General features: G+C 35.2%; 2 protein-coding genes and 1 long non-coding RNA gene across 3 annotated transcripts; 1 reads left to right on the top strand and 2 right to left on the bottom strand.

Annotated features, from left to right (window-relative positions):
• Positions 1-7,544: 7,544 nt before the first annotated feature.
• LOC131437804 (uncharacterized) lies at positions 7,545-8,224 on the bottom strand. Its single transcript, XR_009230833.1, has 3 exons — positions 8,110-8,224; positions 7,927-8,051; positions 7,545-7,668 (listed from the first exon to the last, which is right to left on the bottom strand). It is a non-coding gene; the product is annotated as an uncharacterized LOC131437804 (long non-coding RNA).
• Positions 8,225-12,157: 3,933 nt separating this feature from the next.
• LOC131435947 (uncharacterized) lies at positions 12,158-14,408 on the top strand. Its single transcript, XM_058604255.1, has 2 exons — positions 12,158-12,764; positions 12,822-14,408. The coding sequence occupies exons 1-2, from the start codon at positions 12,324-12,326 to the stop codon at positions 13,251-13,253; spliced, it is 873 nt and encodes a 290-aa protein (XP_058460238.1). The 5' UTR covers positions 12,158-12,323; the 3' UTR covers positions 13,254-14,408.
• On the bottom strand, positions 14,402-16,966 carry LOC131435946 (UDP-xylose and UDP-N-acetylglucosamine transporter). Its single transcript, XM_058604254.1, has 3 exons — positions 16,814-16,966; positions 16,455-16,649; positions 14,402-16,388 (listed from the first exon to the last, which is right to left on the bottom strand). Exons 2-3 carry the CDS (start codon positions 16,529-16,531, stop codon positions 15,458-15,460), a joined length of 1,008 nt encoding a protein of 335 aa, XP_058460237.1. The 5' UTR covers positions 16,532-16,649; positions 16,814-16,966; the 3' UTR covers positions 14,402-15,457.
• Positions 16,967-18,520: the final 1,554 nt, after the last annotated feature.

Below are 18,520 nucleotides of genomic sequence, written 5' to 3'. Positions count from 1 at the left end.
AGGGAATCTTTTTCAAATAATGGTTCCATTGATAGCCCCTTTTCAATGATGGAATTTTCCATAGCACTCATGTCTTGTAACAATAACGCTCCTGGGTTGGACAGAATTAAATTCAACTTGGTGAAGAATCTGCCCGACCTCGCAAAAAGACGTTTGTTGGAATTGTTCAACAAGCTTCTTGAGCAAAATATTGTTCCACCTGACTGGAGGCAAGTGAAAGTTATCGCCATTCAAAAGCCGGGGAAACCAGCTTCCAATCACAACTCATATAGACCCATCGCGATGTTGTCCTGCATCAGAAAATTGTTCGAAAAAATTATTCTACGACGTCTCGACACTTGGGTCGAGACGAACGGTTTGTTGTCAGATACTCAGTTTGGCTTCCGTAGAAATAAAGGGACGAATGATTGCCTTGCATTACTTTCGTCTGACATCCAAATTGCCTTCGCTCAAAAGCAACAAATGGCATCTGTATTTTTAGACATTAAAGGAGCATTTGATTCAGTTTCCATTGATGTTCTTTCAGACAAGCTTCACCAAAATGGACTCCCAGCGGTTATAAATAATTATTTGCACAACCTTTTGTCAGAGAAACACATGCATTTTTCACATGGCGATTTGGCAACACTCAGAAATAGTTACATGGGTCTCCCGCAAGGCTCATGCCTCAGTCCGCTCCTCTATAATTTTTACGTAAATGACATTGACAGCTGTCTAGTAACCCCATGTACACTAAGACAATTGGCAGATGATGGCGTGGTTTCAGTTACTGGACCCAAAGCTATTGATCTGCATAAACCATTGCAAGATACCTTAGATAACTTGTCCGATTGGGCTGTTCATCTTGGTATCGAATTCTCTGCGGAGAAAACAGAGTTAGTCGTCTTTTCAAGAAAGCATGATCCCGCGCAGCTTCAGCTCCATATGATGGGAAGAATGATCCAACAGGTTTTAACTTTTGAATACCTCGGGGTGTGGTTCGATTCCAAATGCACGTGGGGAGGACACATTAGGTTTCTGATAACAAAATGCCAACAAAGAGTAAATTTTCTTCGAACAATAACAGGATCTTGGTGGGGTGCTCATCCGGAAGATCTAATAAAATTGTATCAGACAACGATACTTTCAGTGATGGAATATGGATGCGTTTGCTTTCGTTCCGCTGCAAACTCTCATATTATCAAACTGGAGCGAATTCAGTATCGTTGTTTGCGAATTGCTTTAGGGTGCATGCATTCGACACATACAATGAGTCTTGAAGTTCTGGCGGCAGTTCTTCCATTAAAAGATCGATTTTGGGAGCTTTCATCACGCCTGCTAATAAGATGTGAGGTGCTGAATCCCATGGTAATTAATAATTTCGAACGACTAGTCGAGCTTCGATCTCAAACAAAATTCATGACAGTATATTTTAACCATATGTCACAGGAAATCAACCCTTCAAGATATATTCCTATCCGTGTCAGCCTCCTAAATGTCCCTGACTCAACTTTATTTTTCGATACATCCATGCAGCGCGAAGTGCGTGGAATCCCGGATCATCTACGTTCGACGGAAATCCCAAAAATATTTTCAAGTAAGTTCAGGCATATTGACTCTGAGAAAATGTTTTACACGGACGGATCGCGAATTGAAGAAGCGACAGGGTTTGGTATGTTCAACAATAATGTTTCGGCCTCATTTAGGCTTCAAGAACCTGCATCTGTTTATATAGCAGAGCTAGCAGCAGTTCATTATAGTTTGAGTGTAATCGTCACATTAATTCCAAACCATTATTTCCTCTTCACAGATAGTCTGAGTGCAATTGAAGCCATTCGCTCAAACATGACTGGCAAGACTGAACCGTTTTTCCTGGGCAAAATAAAACAGTGCCTGAACGACATATTGAACAATAATTATCTAATCACTATAGTCTGGGTCCCGGCTCATTGCTCCATTCCTGGCAATGAAAGAGCCGATATTTTAGCCAAACGTGGTGCTATTGAGGGTGAAATTTATGAGAGACCAATTGCTTTCAACGAATTCTATAGCTCGTCTCGCCAAAGAACACTTGCCAGCTGGCAAGCTTCTTGGGATAAAGATGATCTGGGTCGGTGGATGCACTCAATTATTCCGAAAATATCGACAAAGGCATGGTTCAGGGGACTGGATGTGAGTAGAGATTTCATTCGTGTGATGTCCAGACTCATGTCCAATCACTACACGTTAGATGCACATCTCCTTCGAATTGGGCTCTCCGAGACTAATCATTGTGCTTGTGGCGAAGGTTATCGAGATATTGATCATGTCGTTTGGACATGCGTGGAGTATCGTGATGTCAGGTCTCAACTAATAAATTCTTTGCGTACCCAAGGTAGACTATCCAATATCCCAGTTCGAGACATTCTTGCTTGTCGTGACCTTTCATACATGAAACTTATTTATCATTTCATAAAGAAAACTGGAGTTTCAATTTAATAAAGGCCCCTTTCAAGACTTAGTTCTGATCCCAGCTGCGTCCATGAGTTCAACCAATAGCTGAATTAGAATAAAAATAATGTAATGATACAAACAAACTCGAAACAGTTTATGAAATTATTAACAAAATGTCTGAAAATAACAGCTTATTTTATAATTTATAGAAGTTAATCGTTTGGTTCAAATAATATTTCCGAGTAGATTTCATAATTAATGACGAGTTACCTAAGATGATATTTAAGTAATAAGAGAATATGTTTTAATAAATGCAAAACGTTGTGACTATGTTAGAATTAAATTAGGATAAGAATATTATGTAAAAGTGATGCTACGGCGAAGAAAAACTTATGTAAACTGCCTTAAGAAATAAACGTATTTATGAAAAAAAAAAAAAAGTGCACCGTACTGGGTGATTCCGTTTCCGATTAATAGTTATAAAATGCACCTCGATGATTTCGGTTCACCGTCAGTTGTACTTCAATTATTATTTGAAACAAAACAACAAGCGTCGAATCGCTACATGCGTCGTAACTATGACAGTGTTTGTTTATATAGAAATAACCTTAAGTTGCAATACGATAGAAATTGCAGTTTTCCGCTGCATATCGAGTGGATGTTGCAACAGGAAAACAAAAATCAATTAGAATTATTGCTAAGAATCTATTCAATTTGCAATATTCTTATCTTAAGAAGCATTAAAGCGAATGGATGTTGCAACATATTTTGTGCGGTATGTTTACTTCCTTCCAAACTTGTATTGTTGCTATGGAATGTTACCGTCATTTTCAAATGTTTATCGACGCTTTTTAACGAAGGGTCAACAAAATTACACCATTACTAAGTTCACTGGTTCACGATTACTGGTTCGATATTTTTCGATGAATCGTATGGGACATTGTAATCTTGAGTTTATCTTTGATTAAATGCAGAGTTGCCATGTTATTTTCAAAATTCGGCCTCTGACTAAAAAATATATGTGGATTTGTCTGTGTCTAATAGAGTTGCCATGTTATTTTTTCAAAAATCTGTCTGTGACTCAAAAATTTATCTGGATTTGTCTAGATCTACTATTTACAAGGAAATTTTGACCAGGCTTCATTTTCAGTGAGCAAAAAAGGTCCTTCTACCTATCGTATAGAGGTCAAAATCGTAAAGATCTTGTGAGAACTGACAAAACCTGGAAAAAAACTGTTAAATCTGGTAAAATTTGTAAAATCTGATGAATTTTGTAAAATTTGTAAAATTTGGCAAAATATTTAGTTAGGAGTGTCTGGCGAAGCGAGAAAAATTGAATTTCTTTAACTGTGTCCTATGCACATCAAAAAGGTAATGAACGTAGCTTAACATATTGTTGACAACAACGCCACCAAAACAAAATACGTTAGTTTCAGGAACCAGCTTCCATAGGAAAAAACAGGAATGCCAGGTCTGCAGCTTTGTCTACGAATCTGCAAAATTCTTATAAAGTGCTGCAGACATTTTTTGTTGCAGACTTTTGAAAATCGAGTTTTTCGAGACTTTTGTCAAAATTGACTTGAAATGACCGCGTTGTTGTTTTTTTTTTGCTCGCTTAGCTAGTTTTGTGTATAGATACCTTATAGAGAAATGAAACCTCGCAGGCGTATTTTTGGATTTATAGTCTGTTGCAACCAGCGCTGTCAATTATAACGATTTTTCGACTCGATACAGGAATACAGATATGCTCACTCAAAAAACCGATATTTCAATGTTCATACAGATAACCACAGGTACAGATACCGATTTTCAGTTTTTGTGTTTGATTCCATAGGGGTACAAACGGTTGATCGTTTTTTCCACCAAATACAGATATTTGAAGATAAAAAAAACGTAGGCGCTGGTTGCAGCCCTCGCCCGCTTGTGAGGAATTCTGGCAACCGTCAGAAGGCTGGCTGCATTCCGGCAGCTGTCAACATTGTCCAGGCGAAATTACGTCATTACCTCGTCGAACGTGTCTTGTTTATTTTTCTCTTTCTTCTTTTTTCTTCGACTTTATTTGATATTCGTAAATATGGTAAATATGTTTGGTAGTGAGAAAGCAATGTTATTGGCAATAACATTTCATATAATAAGTATATATGAAGGGCAATAACTGATTGTCTTTCATATGTACTTTTTATTGAAAAAATAAAATCAAGACGCTAAAAATGTAGAACCGATTCCAAACGGTTCTGCCAATCTTGTATAGCAAGAATCCGACAGAAATAGAACTGATAATAACCGCTAAGCGAAATTCTCTGCCGGAAACGGTTCTTGCATTGTTGCCAGACTTTTGTCGGAATTCTGGCAGAGCTCCAACAAAAATGGCTGGCAGACATAGGCAGACATAGTTACTCTAAAGCAGAGATGCCATTTATACAGATTTATCTGTATTATACAGATTTTTACAAGCACATACAGATTTAATACAGAATACCGATTTTGCACAGGTTTTTAAACTCAATACAGATTTATACAGATTTTTTTTAAAAAAGAGGAAAGAATAAAATAATTTTGTTCGTCTGAGCTCTCTTTGGTAGTAGTGACTAGATGAGATCACAAATTGATCTAAAAACCTTTAAATAGTGTTGATAGTGTAAGTTGAGCGCTGAGATCCTCCATCAACTCATAAACCCCACATTTTGAAAGTCTATGAAATTGAAATTATGTTTTGTTGATTCCGATTGATGATGAAAATTTGAAAGCATTTAATGTCGTCGTTTTAGAATGATATGAATATTGAGCACTCATTCAATTTCTCATTATAAAACCATAAATTTTTGGAATAACATTACCTCAACAAATTTTCATTATAAATATTTCGATTTTATAGTTGATACAGATAAATACAGATTTTTCATTCTGGGTAATACAGATTTTCTCTGAAAATATCTGGCATCTCTGCTCTAAAGTGATTTCAATTTCACTCACTTTCACTTAAAGTGGAACTACTATATTGAGCAATTTGACGTCTCTGTTACTTAACCGATGCAGAGTGAGCAGATCTATTCATATACGAAATTAGAATGTGTGCGAGCCGAAGTCAAAGTTTGTTGTGGGCAGCGTTGCCAGGTTGCCAGATTTTTCTGGAAAATGCCAGATTTTCCTCGTTTCGCCAGACACTCAAACTAACCAGATCTTTTGCCAGATTTTCCAAATTTTCCCAGACTTTTAATTTTTTCCTAGATTTAGAGATCTTACTAGATCTTTACGGTTTTGGCCTCTATACGATAGGTGGGGAGATCTTTTTTTTGCTCACTGAAAATGAAGCCCGGCAAAAATTTCCTTGTATATAGTAGACCCAGACAAATCCAGATAAATTTTTGAGTTTTGACAGATTTTTGAAAAAATAACCTGGCAACTCTGGTTGTGGGTTCAATTTTACACTGAGGTGAAACATTTTTGACTCATAATCATACACTGCGAAAAATACATATAGAATTTCCTAAGACAAGACCTGACATCTGGGGGGGCTGCTTTTGTTCCAAAATGGACCAGTTTCTGATTGGCTGATTTTGATGTTGCCACCTGCACATTGTGAAAAGAAAAAACTTTTGCAGGGTACGCGAGCAATGATGCCAAGTATAAAGAAAATCAGAAAACAAATTTATTAAAATGTATAATTTTAGCTCACCAATAAAAATGAAAATTTTCGGAGAATGTTTCACTTTTTTTCAATCTCATTGGTAATAAATGTTTATAGTGGCAGGACTGTGTAATTAAAATAGGCATCAAGCCGTTTTTCTTTTTAGTGAATTAAAGTGTAACCAAAAAAGATCTGTTAAACTAGTGTAAATTCGAAAGTGTGTTTAGTTTTACGAGAAGAATGAACTGTTGTGTTCCACACTGTGGTCGCATTAAGCATTTCTATTCAAACCTGACTTTTTTCGGTTTCCAAAAAATCCGGTAATACGTCAACAATGGGTTCGATTTTTCGTTCAACATGAGATATTTCGTGTTTTGTCATCAAAGCTCAATTAATTGTTTTTAAGCATTAATATATAATAAAGAAATGCATTCACCAAAACATGTTTTATGTTTATTTCAAATCAAAATCCTAAAGTCTAAAAATTTAAAGGTAATATTTTTTTCCTAGCACAGTTATTAAAAAAAAATCTGTAAATATGGCTACACTGTAGCTGATACGTTGGTATTTATTCCACAGGGCGAAAATGACGAGAAGGATGATTCGGAAGGAAGAATAAGAAGCCAGTTGTCAGGTCTTGTCTTAGAGAATTTCGTAAGCTATGGACTAATGAACCAAGTAGAAGACAGTTCCATTACGTCATAGAGAGTTCCATGAACGATTTTATGTCTTTCTCAACTGTTCTCTTGGCATTGCAGTGTTTTTATTGCATATATGGCAGACCCTGTCAGCTTGGAGCGAAGTCAATCTTCAGTTCAGCAACGCCATCGCACGGCATCACATTCAACATATCATGTCAATTGTATGGGTGCGCAACCCTGCTATTTTGGCGCGCACGAATTTGACATTTTTCTCCCCTACACGGTTAACTCTATCTATTTATTTCTACATACAAACAACTTAGAATCGAAAAAAACTGCACAAACTCTAATTTTTAATAATTATGTATTACCTACTTTCAGGTAATCTTGTTATACCTAGTTTGCGATAATATAGACATTATCCACCATTGAATAGTTTTAACTTTGATGTGGGTAATAAGCATATTAATAGTTTTAAGCATATTGGTTTATTTTGTTTATTGGTTCTGTTACAACTCGTATTGTTTTTCTAAGGCATTTTTTCGGGTAGAACAAATTGGAGTTTTCGCTGTTGAAAAAATCATTTATTGTTTCGAAACATTGCATTCATTTCGTTTAAGAATAATATTATTGAAATTTGAAGTGTGATATCGGAAGTACTTCTTATTCTGAGTTATCGTTTTCGTTATCCATTTCACTCAGCATTGTGCACAATCTATTTACCTTATTGCGCGAGCTATGTAGTAAAGTTTTGTACGTTACAATGCATGCGAAGTCATATAATTTAGCCAAACTTGCTGGGACACGAAGTCCAAGAACTACGAAGCTTTTTAAAAGCACATCTAGAGCAGTTGACGATCTATCCACCTTGATGAATTTCTTTGGAGATACTTCAACAACATATTTCCCTTTTTTCCACTGTTCTGATAAACAAATTATTGACAAATGTGGTGACGGAAGTTGTACATTTGGTAGCCATTCTGCTTCCTGCAATTATGAAATTTAAAAAAATAAAAATTGATGGTGAGCTATAACAACATTTATACTAAATTCTCATTACAGAAATTCGATAATAAATACAATATGAAATAATCGCTTTATTTTATGTTTTTTTTCTTTACATATAATTTTTTATTTGCATTATTATTAATTACTTTTATTAGAATTGCAGCTTATTATTATTATTATTAATATTCATATCAGTTTATTACAATTGTATTTATGAATATTCGTTATTCGTCTTACCGGTATTCATTTGATTAGAGGCAAAGCAACAGTAGCGGCAGGACTCATATCTAGTCCGAATAAATCACGTTTCACTCCTCTTGCGGTCAAATAAGTCAAAGCCTTCAAAGCTCCTCTAATGTCTCCTACAGATAAATTTGAGTCCTTATTTATTTGATGTATATCAGTTATGCCAGTACTTACGATCTTCCACTTCATTGAAGATTCCTTCTTCTAGTAACAGACATTTTCGAAAAGTGCCGGAGATGTCAGCATTGGGATTAAGCTGCTTGGTGCAACGCTCGAACGCTTGTTGAAGCTGCAAGATTTATTTTGGTTTCGATTATAGAGGCCACTTGTAAATATTATTTTCAAAAGCTACATTGAACTTTATTTTGTAATCTTATTAAAAAGGTACTACACAAACGATATAGTAACATTTTTTTTGAAGTAGTATTACCCATCGTTTGTTGTGAGGACAAGGTATATGACTGAATAAAACATTCTAAGGAACACAAGAGGAAAAGTTAAAATATCATTATTACATATCATTGTCCCATTGAAGTTAAGGATATGTGGAAACACTTCTATAATATTTGCAGCAGTCGATTTAGAGTTCAGCAACCGTTGATGATACACAAACGAATGTTTCATCATATCGCTAATACGTTTAATATTTTCGGCATTTGCTGTGAGAGCTGCACAAATTTGCGCTGTCTCGATTATATCCTCATCTACAGGAACATCAGGTTCTTTAATATGCTTTCGATATTTTCGTTCGTCTTTCGGTACATCTTTCCTCATATTATTTGCTCTGTTCTCTATTAGACCAGTGTGTGGATTTCCGGATCCCTTGCCACCATTTTTCCAGAAAAATAAAGACTGTAATGAATAATAGAGAAAAAAAAAGCTGATCATTGAGTTTTATGCATTGTTTTAAATCTAACAAATAAAGGATAATAGTTAATATACATTCCATCGATTTTATACTAAAATACATATTTCAGGGCTCTCCGTAACATATCTTAAATTTTTCAGTTGTGGAAAAGCAATAATAATATTTTTAGCCAGTTGTAATTTTTCGATCAATGATGGGTACCTGAAACGGCAAGTAACGTGAAATAAATGGTATCATTTTGAATTATATTGCCAGTATTGTAATATTCACGAAAAAAAATTTCTGTGTCAACTTATGAGTATCTTACTTGTGATGAATGAAGATGTCATCGTGAAACTTATAATCGCATAAAATACGGGTCATTAATCGTATCTTGTTAAGATTTGGTACCTTGTTGACATTTAATTCGTTATACAGTATGATTTTGAAAGACTTATGATTTCCCAAAACTTCTTTTATTTTCTGAAACGAATTTATATATTTCTTATATAAGATGATCTTGCATTCAAATTTTCCATAATTACCTGAACTTCGATGTTTGGTACTCTAGCATTATTTGTTTGGTTGTCTGTGGGAGAAATAACAGAAATCTGATACTGATCGTAGACCGGTGTGTACGAAGCATTTGGAAAAACACAATTTTGTGTTGTTTTTTTCTGTATAATACACTGGGCACTGTGACAACATTTCGATAATCTCCATAATAAGCTTACGAGGTCCAAGCTCGATTCCGATATCAATTAGGTCTTCTTTTCTCAACTGCACCAAAGAAACATTTGTGATCTTTGCATCTATAAATAAATTAATATTAATGATTCACTTATTTCTTCAAATATTGAAATCGTTCAAAATATTAAATTATTCAAACTAATATTCAGTAAACACAACATTCATCGACATTCTCCTTCACGCTTAGAAAAAGTTACTCAGAGTTTGAGTACTTGTTACTCATTTTCAAATGATACATGGAAACGTCAAATATTGAGTAGTTATCATCAATAATATTGAGTAACTCGTACTCTAAATTTGAGTTTAACAACTCGTTTTTTTGTTACTATTCGCAAGATCAGTCTGACACGTTAAACCTTCAAAAATAAGTTTCATAAAAAATATATACGCTTACTTTGGGTGAAATAATGCAATGATTTCCGGAAGGTAATAAAACAAAGTCAAATACTTCAAGCTATTGCAATTTTCAACAATACTTCCGAACTACGAAGTACTCACCCAACAATTTCTGAAAACTTTCCCCGTCTATAACATCTCGTATCTGCTCCATGCTATAACTATAACTTTGTTATAAGTAATATTCACACCAAATATCATTACACAATTATTTCACCGTCGTAAATTAAACATAAATTCACGAGTTCACTGTATACTTGTTGAAAACAGAACGATGAATGAGGAAATTTCATTTTCATCCTCTTCTGGGTAAAAATGACACATAATTTATTACCTATTTAAAAGTAATACTCGTGTAACCAAAAAAGTGGTAGAATTTACTCTTATTTTATAGTTTATTTACTTCTTTTCGGAGTTCAACTATATGAACTCAAATCTAGATACATTTTTTACCTACTTCTAAGCAGCTTCAATTTTCCGTGTACTTCTATGTATAAGATTCGATGTGGGCTTGTCTGGGGGCGACATGCTCGCAAAAAAGGATGTTGCCAATGATTTGTTTGGGAAATGTGAGAGCTGGATATCTTGTTAATATGATGTCTTTAGCGGCCCTTACACGATCATTAAAAGTGTCATTACTAAGTATTTTCTTTTTGTTTTGTTTATATATATATATATAATACAAATAGAGCAAATAGAGGTTGTATTTCAATGATATTTATTTATACATAACCCCAAAATATAAAAAAATGTCCACTTCCCATTCGGCGAATTGGTGCCTCGAAAATGTGAGATTTATTTCTTAACACGTTGATCGAGTTAGGTAAAGAAGGGAAAAGACCTTGGCGAAACCATTTCAATAGATCATTTACTGCTATTGTTGATATATTGTAATGTGAAGACCACGATATGAGTTTGTTGGCTACATCATACACTTCTACAGTAGCAGATTCATCATCCGAATCACTGTCCATTACGTATTCATTCTCTTCATCCCGATCCAATAATTGATCCATAACATTATTATCATCTTCTAACGATCCAGTCTCGTACAATTCCACTGTTTCGTTCCGAAAATCCATAGAATCACCGAAATTTTCATCGTAGACAACAATGTCGTCCATTAGCACAGATCTTTCGTCATTACGTTGTCTTATTAGTGGAACCCCACTTTCCTGTAAACGTACGGCTCTATCGATTTCACGTTGCACTCTTCTATATCGGGTGCTTCTCGACATTTTTATAACTAATATAGAGTTTTATAATCATAATAATAATAAAAATCAAAATTTACCTTCGAAGCTGAACGAACACAAACTTTTTTTTACTTTTTTCACGTTTTTCACCTGTAGTTAATGACGTTTAATACAGTGGTGTCAGACGAAAATTCTAGCACTGAACCGATCGAGCACTGAAAAATCATGCAGTCGAGTAAGAATTCATTGCTCATTCCGTCATTTCGATAATGTGGGAATGCGTAATGAATTCTTACTCGACTGCATGATTTTTCAGTGCTCGATCGGTTCAGTGCTAGAATTTTCGCCTGAGTTGGCAACTCGATCAACATGATTGACAGTGACATTATAAATGTCATGGAATATTCGCTCATTTTATGAATGTGTTAGTGTGAAATTTAAGCGACTTAAGCCATTTCACTACACTCCAGCTAGAGGAATGGATGATGCTGACTAAGGTAGGCCGTTTTGTTAATTTCCAGCGAATTTCAATAGTTTATATTGGGATTCTAAGAAGAACTGGTTATTTACTAGTTCTGTATATCCGAAAAACATGAAGTTTTAAATTTGTATATTCAGTTATATAATGTTTTCGTTTAAAAATAAACTGAAAATCAGCATGAAAACGTGCAAAATCAGGAAAGAAGAAGAAGAAGAAGACGAATTGACAATTCAGTCCGCATCTTCTCACTCAATTCCGAATGATTTCCGAATCAACCGGTTGTAGGCGAACCGGTTCATTCGGAATCGGTTGTTGCACTGGAGTTGGAATTGATTCGGAATTCATTATGATTTCCACATGAAATTCCGAATGAAAATTTCTCGCCGATTCGGAATCCATTCGGATCTGATAATGTGGGTTTTGATATATGTCTTCAATAATTGGCACGATGCGGCTCGATAAAATTCACTGGGTTATTTCGACATACTCACACTACCATTAACTTTTCAACTGCTGAGAATAGCCACACCAACACATTCGCACGTGGATTCGACTTACTGGATTAGATTCACTCACTTTCGAGCAACGACGGTATTTGTCAAATTCTTAGTAACATTTACTCAGTGTTAGAAAGCAAAAGCTTTTGCTGTATGAAGATATTTTGAATTTTTACCTGGCACCTCTGGAAACATAAAAAAAGCAGTGAATTGGCGAAGAAATGAATTCAACTGAAGAGGCTGAAGCAAAGTGTATAGCAATTTCTATTGCTACCGACTTTGATGAAATCAACGAGGACTGTGACGAGAAATCTAGACAATACTTTGTAATGCGAAACTTTATCGCTGCTTATGAATCACTGCCAGAACTTTGGAACCCATCGGACCCAATGTATACAAACAGAAAAGCCAGGATCAATGGTCTCGAAAAATTAGCAATTATTTACCGTGACTGGAAACCAAGAGCCAAACAAGAAGATGTAAAAAGAAAAATCAACACATTGCGCTCTAACTACTGGAAGTTGTGGAAAAAGGTAGAACAGTCGAAGCTAACGGCGCTAAACGAAAATGATGTATATCAACCTACTTCGTGGGTGTTTCATGCGTTGAGGTTTCTCGGCGATCTAGACCAACCAGTAGAAAATACCAAAATTTCAGCTGAGGTTTGTACAATTAGCTTTCTGTCTATTATTTGTTTATTAGATTGATATATTTTTCAGAATACTCAGATTTTGAAAGAAGCTCCAGATGAGATAGCTACTACCGAACATATTACGCCCGTGCGAAAAAGGAAGCAGTTTCGAAAAAGAATTATCAAATCAGTAAACCCATTGAAAACCAGTCAATGGCAAAAAGATTTACATGATAGTAGTTGGGACTTACCTACTGTAGCTAGAGTCTGGGGTGAGAAATTGATCGACCTTGATCCCCAGCAACGACTTTTTGCAGAAAAAGCAATAAATGACATTTTGTTCGAAGCCAATATGGGTTGTTTACATAGGAACTCGGTAAAGATAAATGAAGACTCTTCTAGCGGAGATCATAATTATGAACAGAGATCGATACATTTGGAGCAGTCGTCGACGCAGCATTTTGTAGCAACGTCTGATATAGTGAACGACGATTTTGGAAGTGATTCGAATGTACAGTGATGAGTGACATTACATACCGATTTTATCTTTAAATATTCGATTTTATGTTCTTTTTTTTGACAAGGTATATTAACGAGCAATGTCGTTTTGGTTTAAAGTCAAAGCTAACCCATCCAGTACACACTTTAAACAGTAGTTGAGGTTTGCATCAAGCGAAAATGCAAAATGTCTCAAATTTCATCAATATAGGTCAGAGTCGTCACAGTCTGCACCGAACAAGGACTGGGATTACGTCAGTGGTCCCGATCCGTTTTAAGATCGTTCAAATCGCGACCGTCCTGTAATAATGATCAACTTTTGGCCACGTTTCAGAGTAAAATAGATTTATATTCTTACCTTGTCTCGTTTCATTTGCTCCTTCCTTCAATTTGTCATGTCAGTAGTTTAGCTTCAATTCAATAATGGTTAACTCTAAAAAATTTAATTTACAGGCTCCTAGAAGGATCGCCAATGTGCAAACCTGTTAATCACTGTACAGTTAACCACAGAATCACCTAAACAAACGGTTGCTGTGATGCAGTAATCAGTTTCATCAAACAAACACCCGATGTGAGCGAACCCGATAAAAAGGGCTCTCCGCATTTGGCCGACCCGAGCTCTCCGGCATCAACTTATTTCTGCTTCGGTTATGGCTGAGCTACCGGCGTGCTCATGCATAGGTACCCCGTAAGAGCCCCTCGAAGCTCTTTTCGCTTTTGCTCTCTCGTTTACGCTCTTTCTGTACGGGCCGTCGCTACGATGCGAAAAACTCGGTAAGGAATATCGTTGCCAAGATATGAATTTTATGTCGGGTCGGGCGTACCTATACATGCGCACACCGGCAGCTCAGTCATAACCGAAGAGCAAAAAAAAGATCGGCGATAACGGCGTCGGCCATGTGCGGTTTGACCTTAAGAATCAGGTTCGAAACTGACTTAATTTTTAGTTGAATTACATCAAAACTAGGTTCTAAGTCGGCTTCAAACAAACGGTTTACCTGCAGCTAGAATGGAAACTGGGTTGGGTTTGAGATTAAACGAAAACGACATTAATATGCCATTAAAAGTATGTCCCATATTGTGTGGTTTTTCTTATCAACATGACAAAAAGTTAGCAGACATATAAAGTTTATCTGATTAAATTATTCAGCAATAAAAGTCTATGAAGAATTTCAAATTAGTGTAAGATTTATTGTAGCACATTTCAGAAATATTTTAAAGTGTGGCTCCTACCGCACACAAGTATACGGTAGCACATTTATTACTTTTGAGACTATACGGTAAGTTTGATAATCATTAAAAAACATAAAAAGTTTCAATTTAATACTCCTATTGCAGTTTTTTTTTATTTTTGTGAATAGTTGTGACGCATTCTTTTAATGAACAAAACTAACTAACCTAGCGTTGAATATGTTAAAAATAGTTTACTAATTATTTTCTAGCATACTACCCCTGAAATGTCGCATCACCCTAAACCAAAGATAAACTCAAGATTACAATGTCCCATACGATTCATCGAAAAATATCGAACCAGTAATCGTGAACCAGTGAACTTAGTAATGGTGTAATTTTGTTGACCCTTCGTTAAAAAGCGTCGATAAACATTTGAAAATGACGGTAACATTCCATAGCAACAATACAAGTTTTTTTTTTTTCCATAAATACGTTTATTTCTTAAGGCAGTTTACATAAGTTTTTCTTCGCCGTAGAACAATACAAGTTTGGAAGGAAGTAAACATACCGCACAAAATATGTTGCAACATCCATTCGCTTTAATGCTTCTTAAGATAAGAATATTGCAAATTGAATAGATTCTTAGCAATAATTCTAATTGATTTTTGTTTTCCTGTTGCAACATCCACTCGATATGCAGCGGAAAACTGCAATTTCTATCGTATTGCAACTTAAGGTTATTTCTATATAAACAAACACTGTCATAGTTACGACGCATGTAGCGATTCGACGCTTGTTGTTTTGTTTCAAATAATAATTGAAGTACAACTGACGGTGAACCGAAATCATCGATGTGCATTTTATAACTATTAATCGGAAACGGAATCACCCAGTACGGTGCACTTGTACCCACACAATCGAGGGGTCCTATTTGAATGGTACTTGAGAAATCGTAGACTATTCCATCTTGAGTTTATCTTTGCCTAAACTTTAACTTTATTAAATCTTTTGAAAATTATTTTGAATATACAAAACAGCTACATTTTTTTATTATTAGTTAACTTTTTTTTCGACGGTGGTTTGTTGAGGAGCCAGCGCTTGTCTAAATTTGTCGATAACCTCCGTAAAGATTATCGTCCCGGTGAATACCAGTATTGTTCCAATCCAGTGATAGATGGTGAAAGGATTACTAAAGTACACAATAGAAAACAACAACGAAACGAACTTTCTAAGTGTGACGACCAGGGTAACGGTAAGTGAGGAACATTCTGTCGTCAGGACATACACCGAACTGATGCAGACATACTGAGTTAAAACGTTGCCTAACAAATATAGCCAAATGATTGGCACACCGATATTTAACACTGGAATATCATATAACGGACTTGCATTGGCTAATTTTATATGCTCCCAAATGTTACTGGTCAAAATAAGGAAAAAAGGCAGTGGTAAAAGATGCGTGTAAAAAAGTGCCTCCTTTGGATGCTTCCCGTAACGTTTATAAAGCACTTCCTGATAAAGGCCCATTCGAGCGGATACAAACAGAGCGAGCGTTAACAGCGTGATACCGACGGTCCACCAGAAGAACACACTCATCGCATCTTCCTCTACAATTTCATTAACCTGAGTACTCTTGACGTTCTTACCGGAAACTATTGTACAGATTACAATGCCAGCAGTTATCATTCCAACAGATAAATATTTGGAAAAAACATATCTTTTCCGCAATATAATAATGCCCATAATCATGTTTGCAATTAATGATCCCGCCCGAAAGATCATGTGCAATGGCATGGGTATATTAAAATCGAACGCATAATTATTGCAAACACTGGTAACAAAAAACATTATCACCAAAATCGTATAATCTTTTAGGCCAATCCGCGGCTTCACTGTTCCACATTTGGATGTAAACAGAAATCCTTCCAAGGATATGAACAGGAATTGAAGAAAAGTTATCAAATTCCCTGATCCGGGATCGATTCTGAAAGAAAAAATAGAAAATTGAGGAACGTGCTCACGATTTTTCATAAAAATGGTTATAACTTACTTAACTAACAATTCCAGGAAAACAACATTACTGCAGCATCCGACAAAGACCATTACGATGGCATATGCTGCGTTCATTTTGTTTACTTTATTTATTTATTCGATTACTTAAAATACCGACCAGAAAATTTACTAAATCACTTGTTGCGATGCAACACTGTCATGTCATTGATCTGTTATGTATGTAAATTTTTTCCTGAAATAAGTCAAATTATGTAGATATAATATTATATATATATATATATATATATATATATATATATATATATATATATATATATATATATATATATATATATATATATATATATATATATATATATATATATATATTCAAGAAATAAAATATATGTAACAAACCCGACTTCAAGTTCAAGTTTAATTGCAAATCTTACGATTTTTCTCTTATCTTAGGTAAGTTTTTGCAATTAATGCTGCTTCGTCATGTCAATACATTGAGCCAAATATCGAACGATTTTTCAAAGCGTTTTATTTGTCAATGAAAAAATCTCATTGTTTTCTCTCTCTTTGAATTGACACTGTTTTGATAAAGCCCTGATATAACCCGCTTGTGAGGAATTCTGGCAACCGTCAGAAGGCTGGCTGCATTCCGGCTGCTGTCAAAATTGTCCAGGCGAAATTGCGTCATTATCTCGCCGTATGTGTCTTGTTTATTTCTCTCTTCTTTCTTTTTTCTTTTTTTTATTCGACTTCATTTGATATTCGTCGATCCCGCATGTACATACAAAAACCTATTTCAATCCACCTAGTAGTGTAATGATGCCTTTCTCATATTACTCATGACATCATAAATATAACCGTGAAATTCGCCAAAACAATTGTTTATTGAATAGAAATAGAATAATTTGTTCGGATCTAATCTCACAAACTCTAAAAATCCTGTTTAACCTGTAGTTCCGAAACCGAAAGTAGTAAATTTAAATTAATTAACAAATTAAGGAATTCCATATGAAACTGTAGAACTTTTCTTTTGAACCTATAACTTTGTGAAAATCGATTTGGCCATCTCCAATAAAAGTGAGTGAGATCCTTTTTTTTGCAGTTTTCAATCACTATTTCCAATTCTTCCGAAACCGGATCCAGATGAACGGAATAGCCGAAGTTGATTCGTTTGCTACCAACAAATATGACCTACAAATTGGAACAGTTTTGAACGTAGTTAAACTCATACTTACTATCTCTTGCTCTATTTTGATTAAACCAATTAAACGAAATCTAACAAACGAAATGAACCTGCATTTCTGTTACTTCTGCATATGTAAGTCAAGCTAAACAGCATGAATCAGCAGCATAAAACATGTAGTAGGATTATTATTATAATTATAATAATAATAATTATTATTATTGACATCACTACACAACGTGTACGAAATAGAACAAAGCACGCCTTGTTCGTTTTGTGTTTTCTTCTTCTTTCGGTGTTGTACATATTGTCACTCTATATGGCGATTTGAAAACTTTGACACTCATCGCCCTGTAACTGCGGAACCGGAAGTCGGATCCAGATGAAATTTCACAGTAGCTTTAAAGACGGTATGAACTTTAATTCAAATCAAGATTTGTGAAAATCGGTTCAAGCATCGCAGAGAAATCGAAGTGAATTTAGTTTTAGGAGTTTTTCTTCTCCACTTTCGGTGCTCTCGGAACAGGAAAAGAGGGAACCAGTAGTGCTGAATTAAGTTTTTATGCCCACAAACTAACAAGATCTGCAAACTAGAAGAATTTATCAGACAGTTTTAAGGGGATTTGTACCTGTTTTTAACCATCGTTCGTGGAAAAATACTAATAAAATTTTCCACTTATCACGCTTTAGTTCCGGAATCGGAAGTCGGGTCCAGATAAAATGTTCCACAAATTTTTAGGATATTATAAGACCTTTCATTTGAATCTTAGTTTGCAAAAATCGGTTGAGTTGTTCCAGAGATAATTGAGTGTAAACTTTTTCTCAAATTTTCACATATTACCATATAACTCCGGAACCGGATGTCACATTCAAATGAAATTCAATAGCAAGCTATGAAACCATAATACCTTTCATTTGAATTT

This window comes from Malaya genurostris, chromosome 3, assembly GCF_030247185.1.
Source record: "Malaya genurostris strain Urasoe2022 chromosome 3, Malgen_1.1, whole genome shotgun sequence".
Lineage (NCBI taxonomy): Eukaryota > Metazoa > Arthropoda > Insecta > Diptera > Culicidae > Malaya > Malaya genurostris.
Note: the sequence above shows the minus strand (reverse complement) of the source record. Positions and strands in the feature narration are given on the sequence as shown.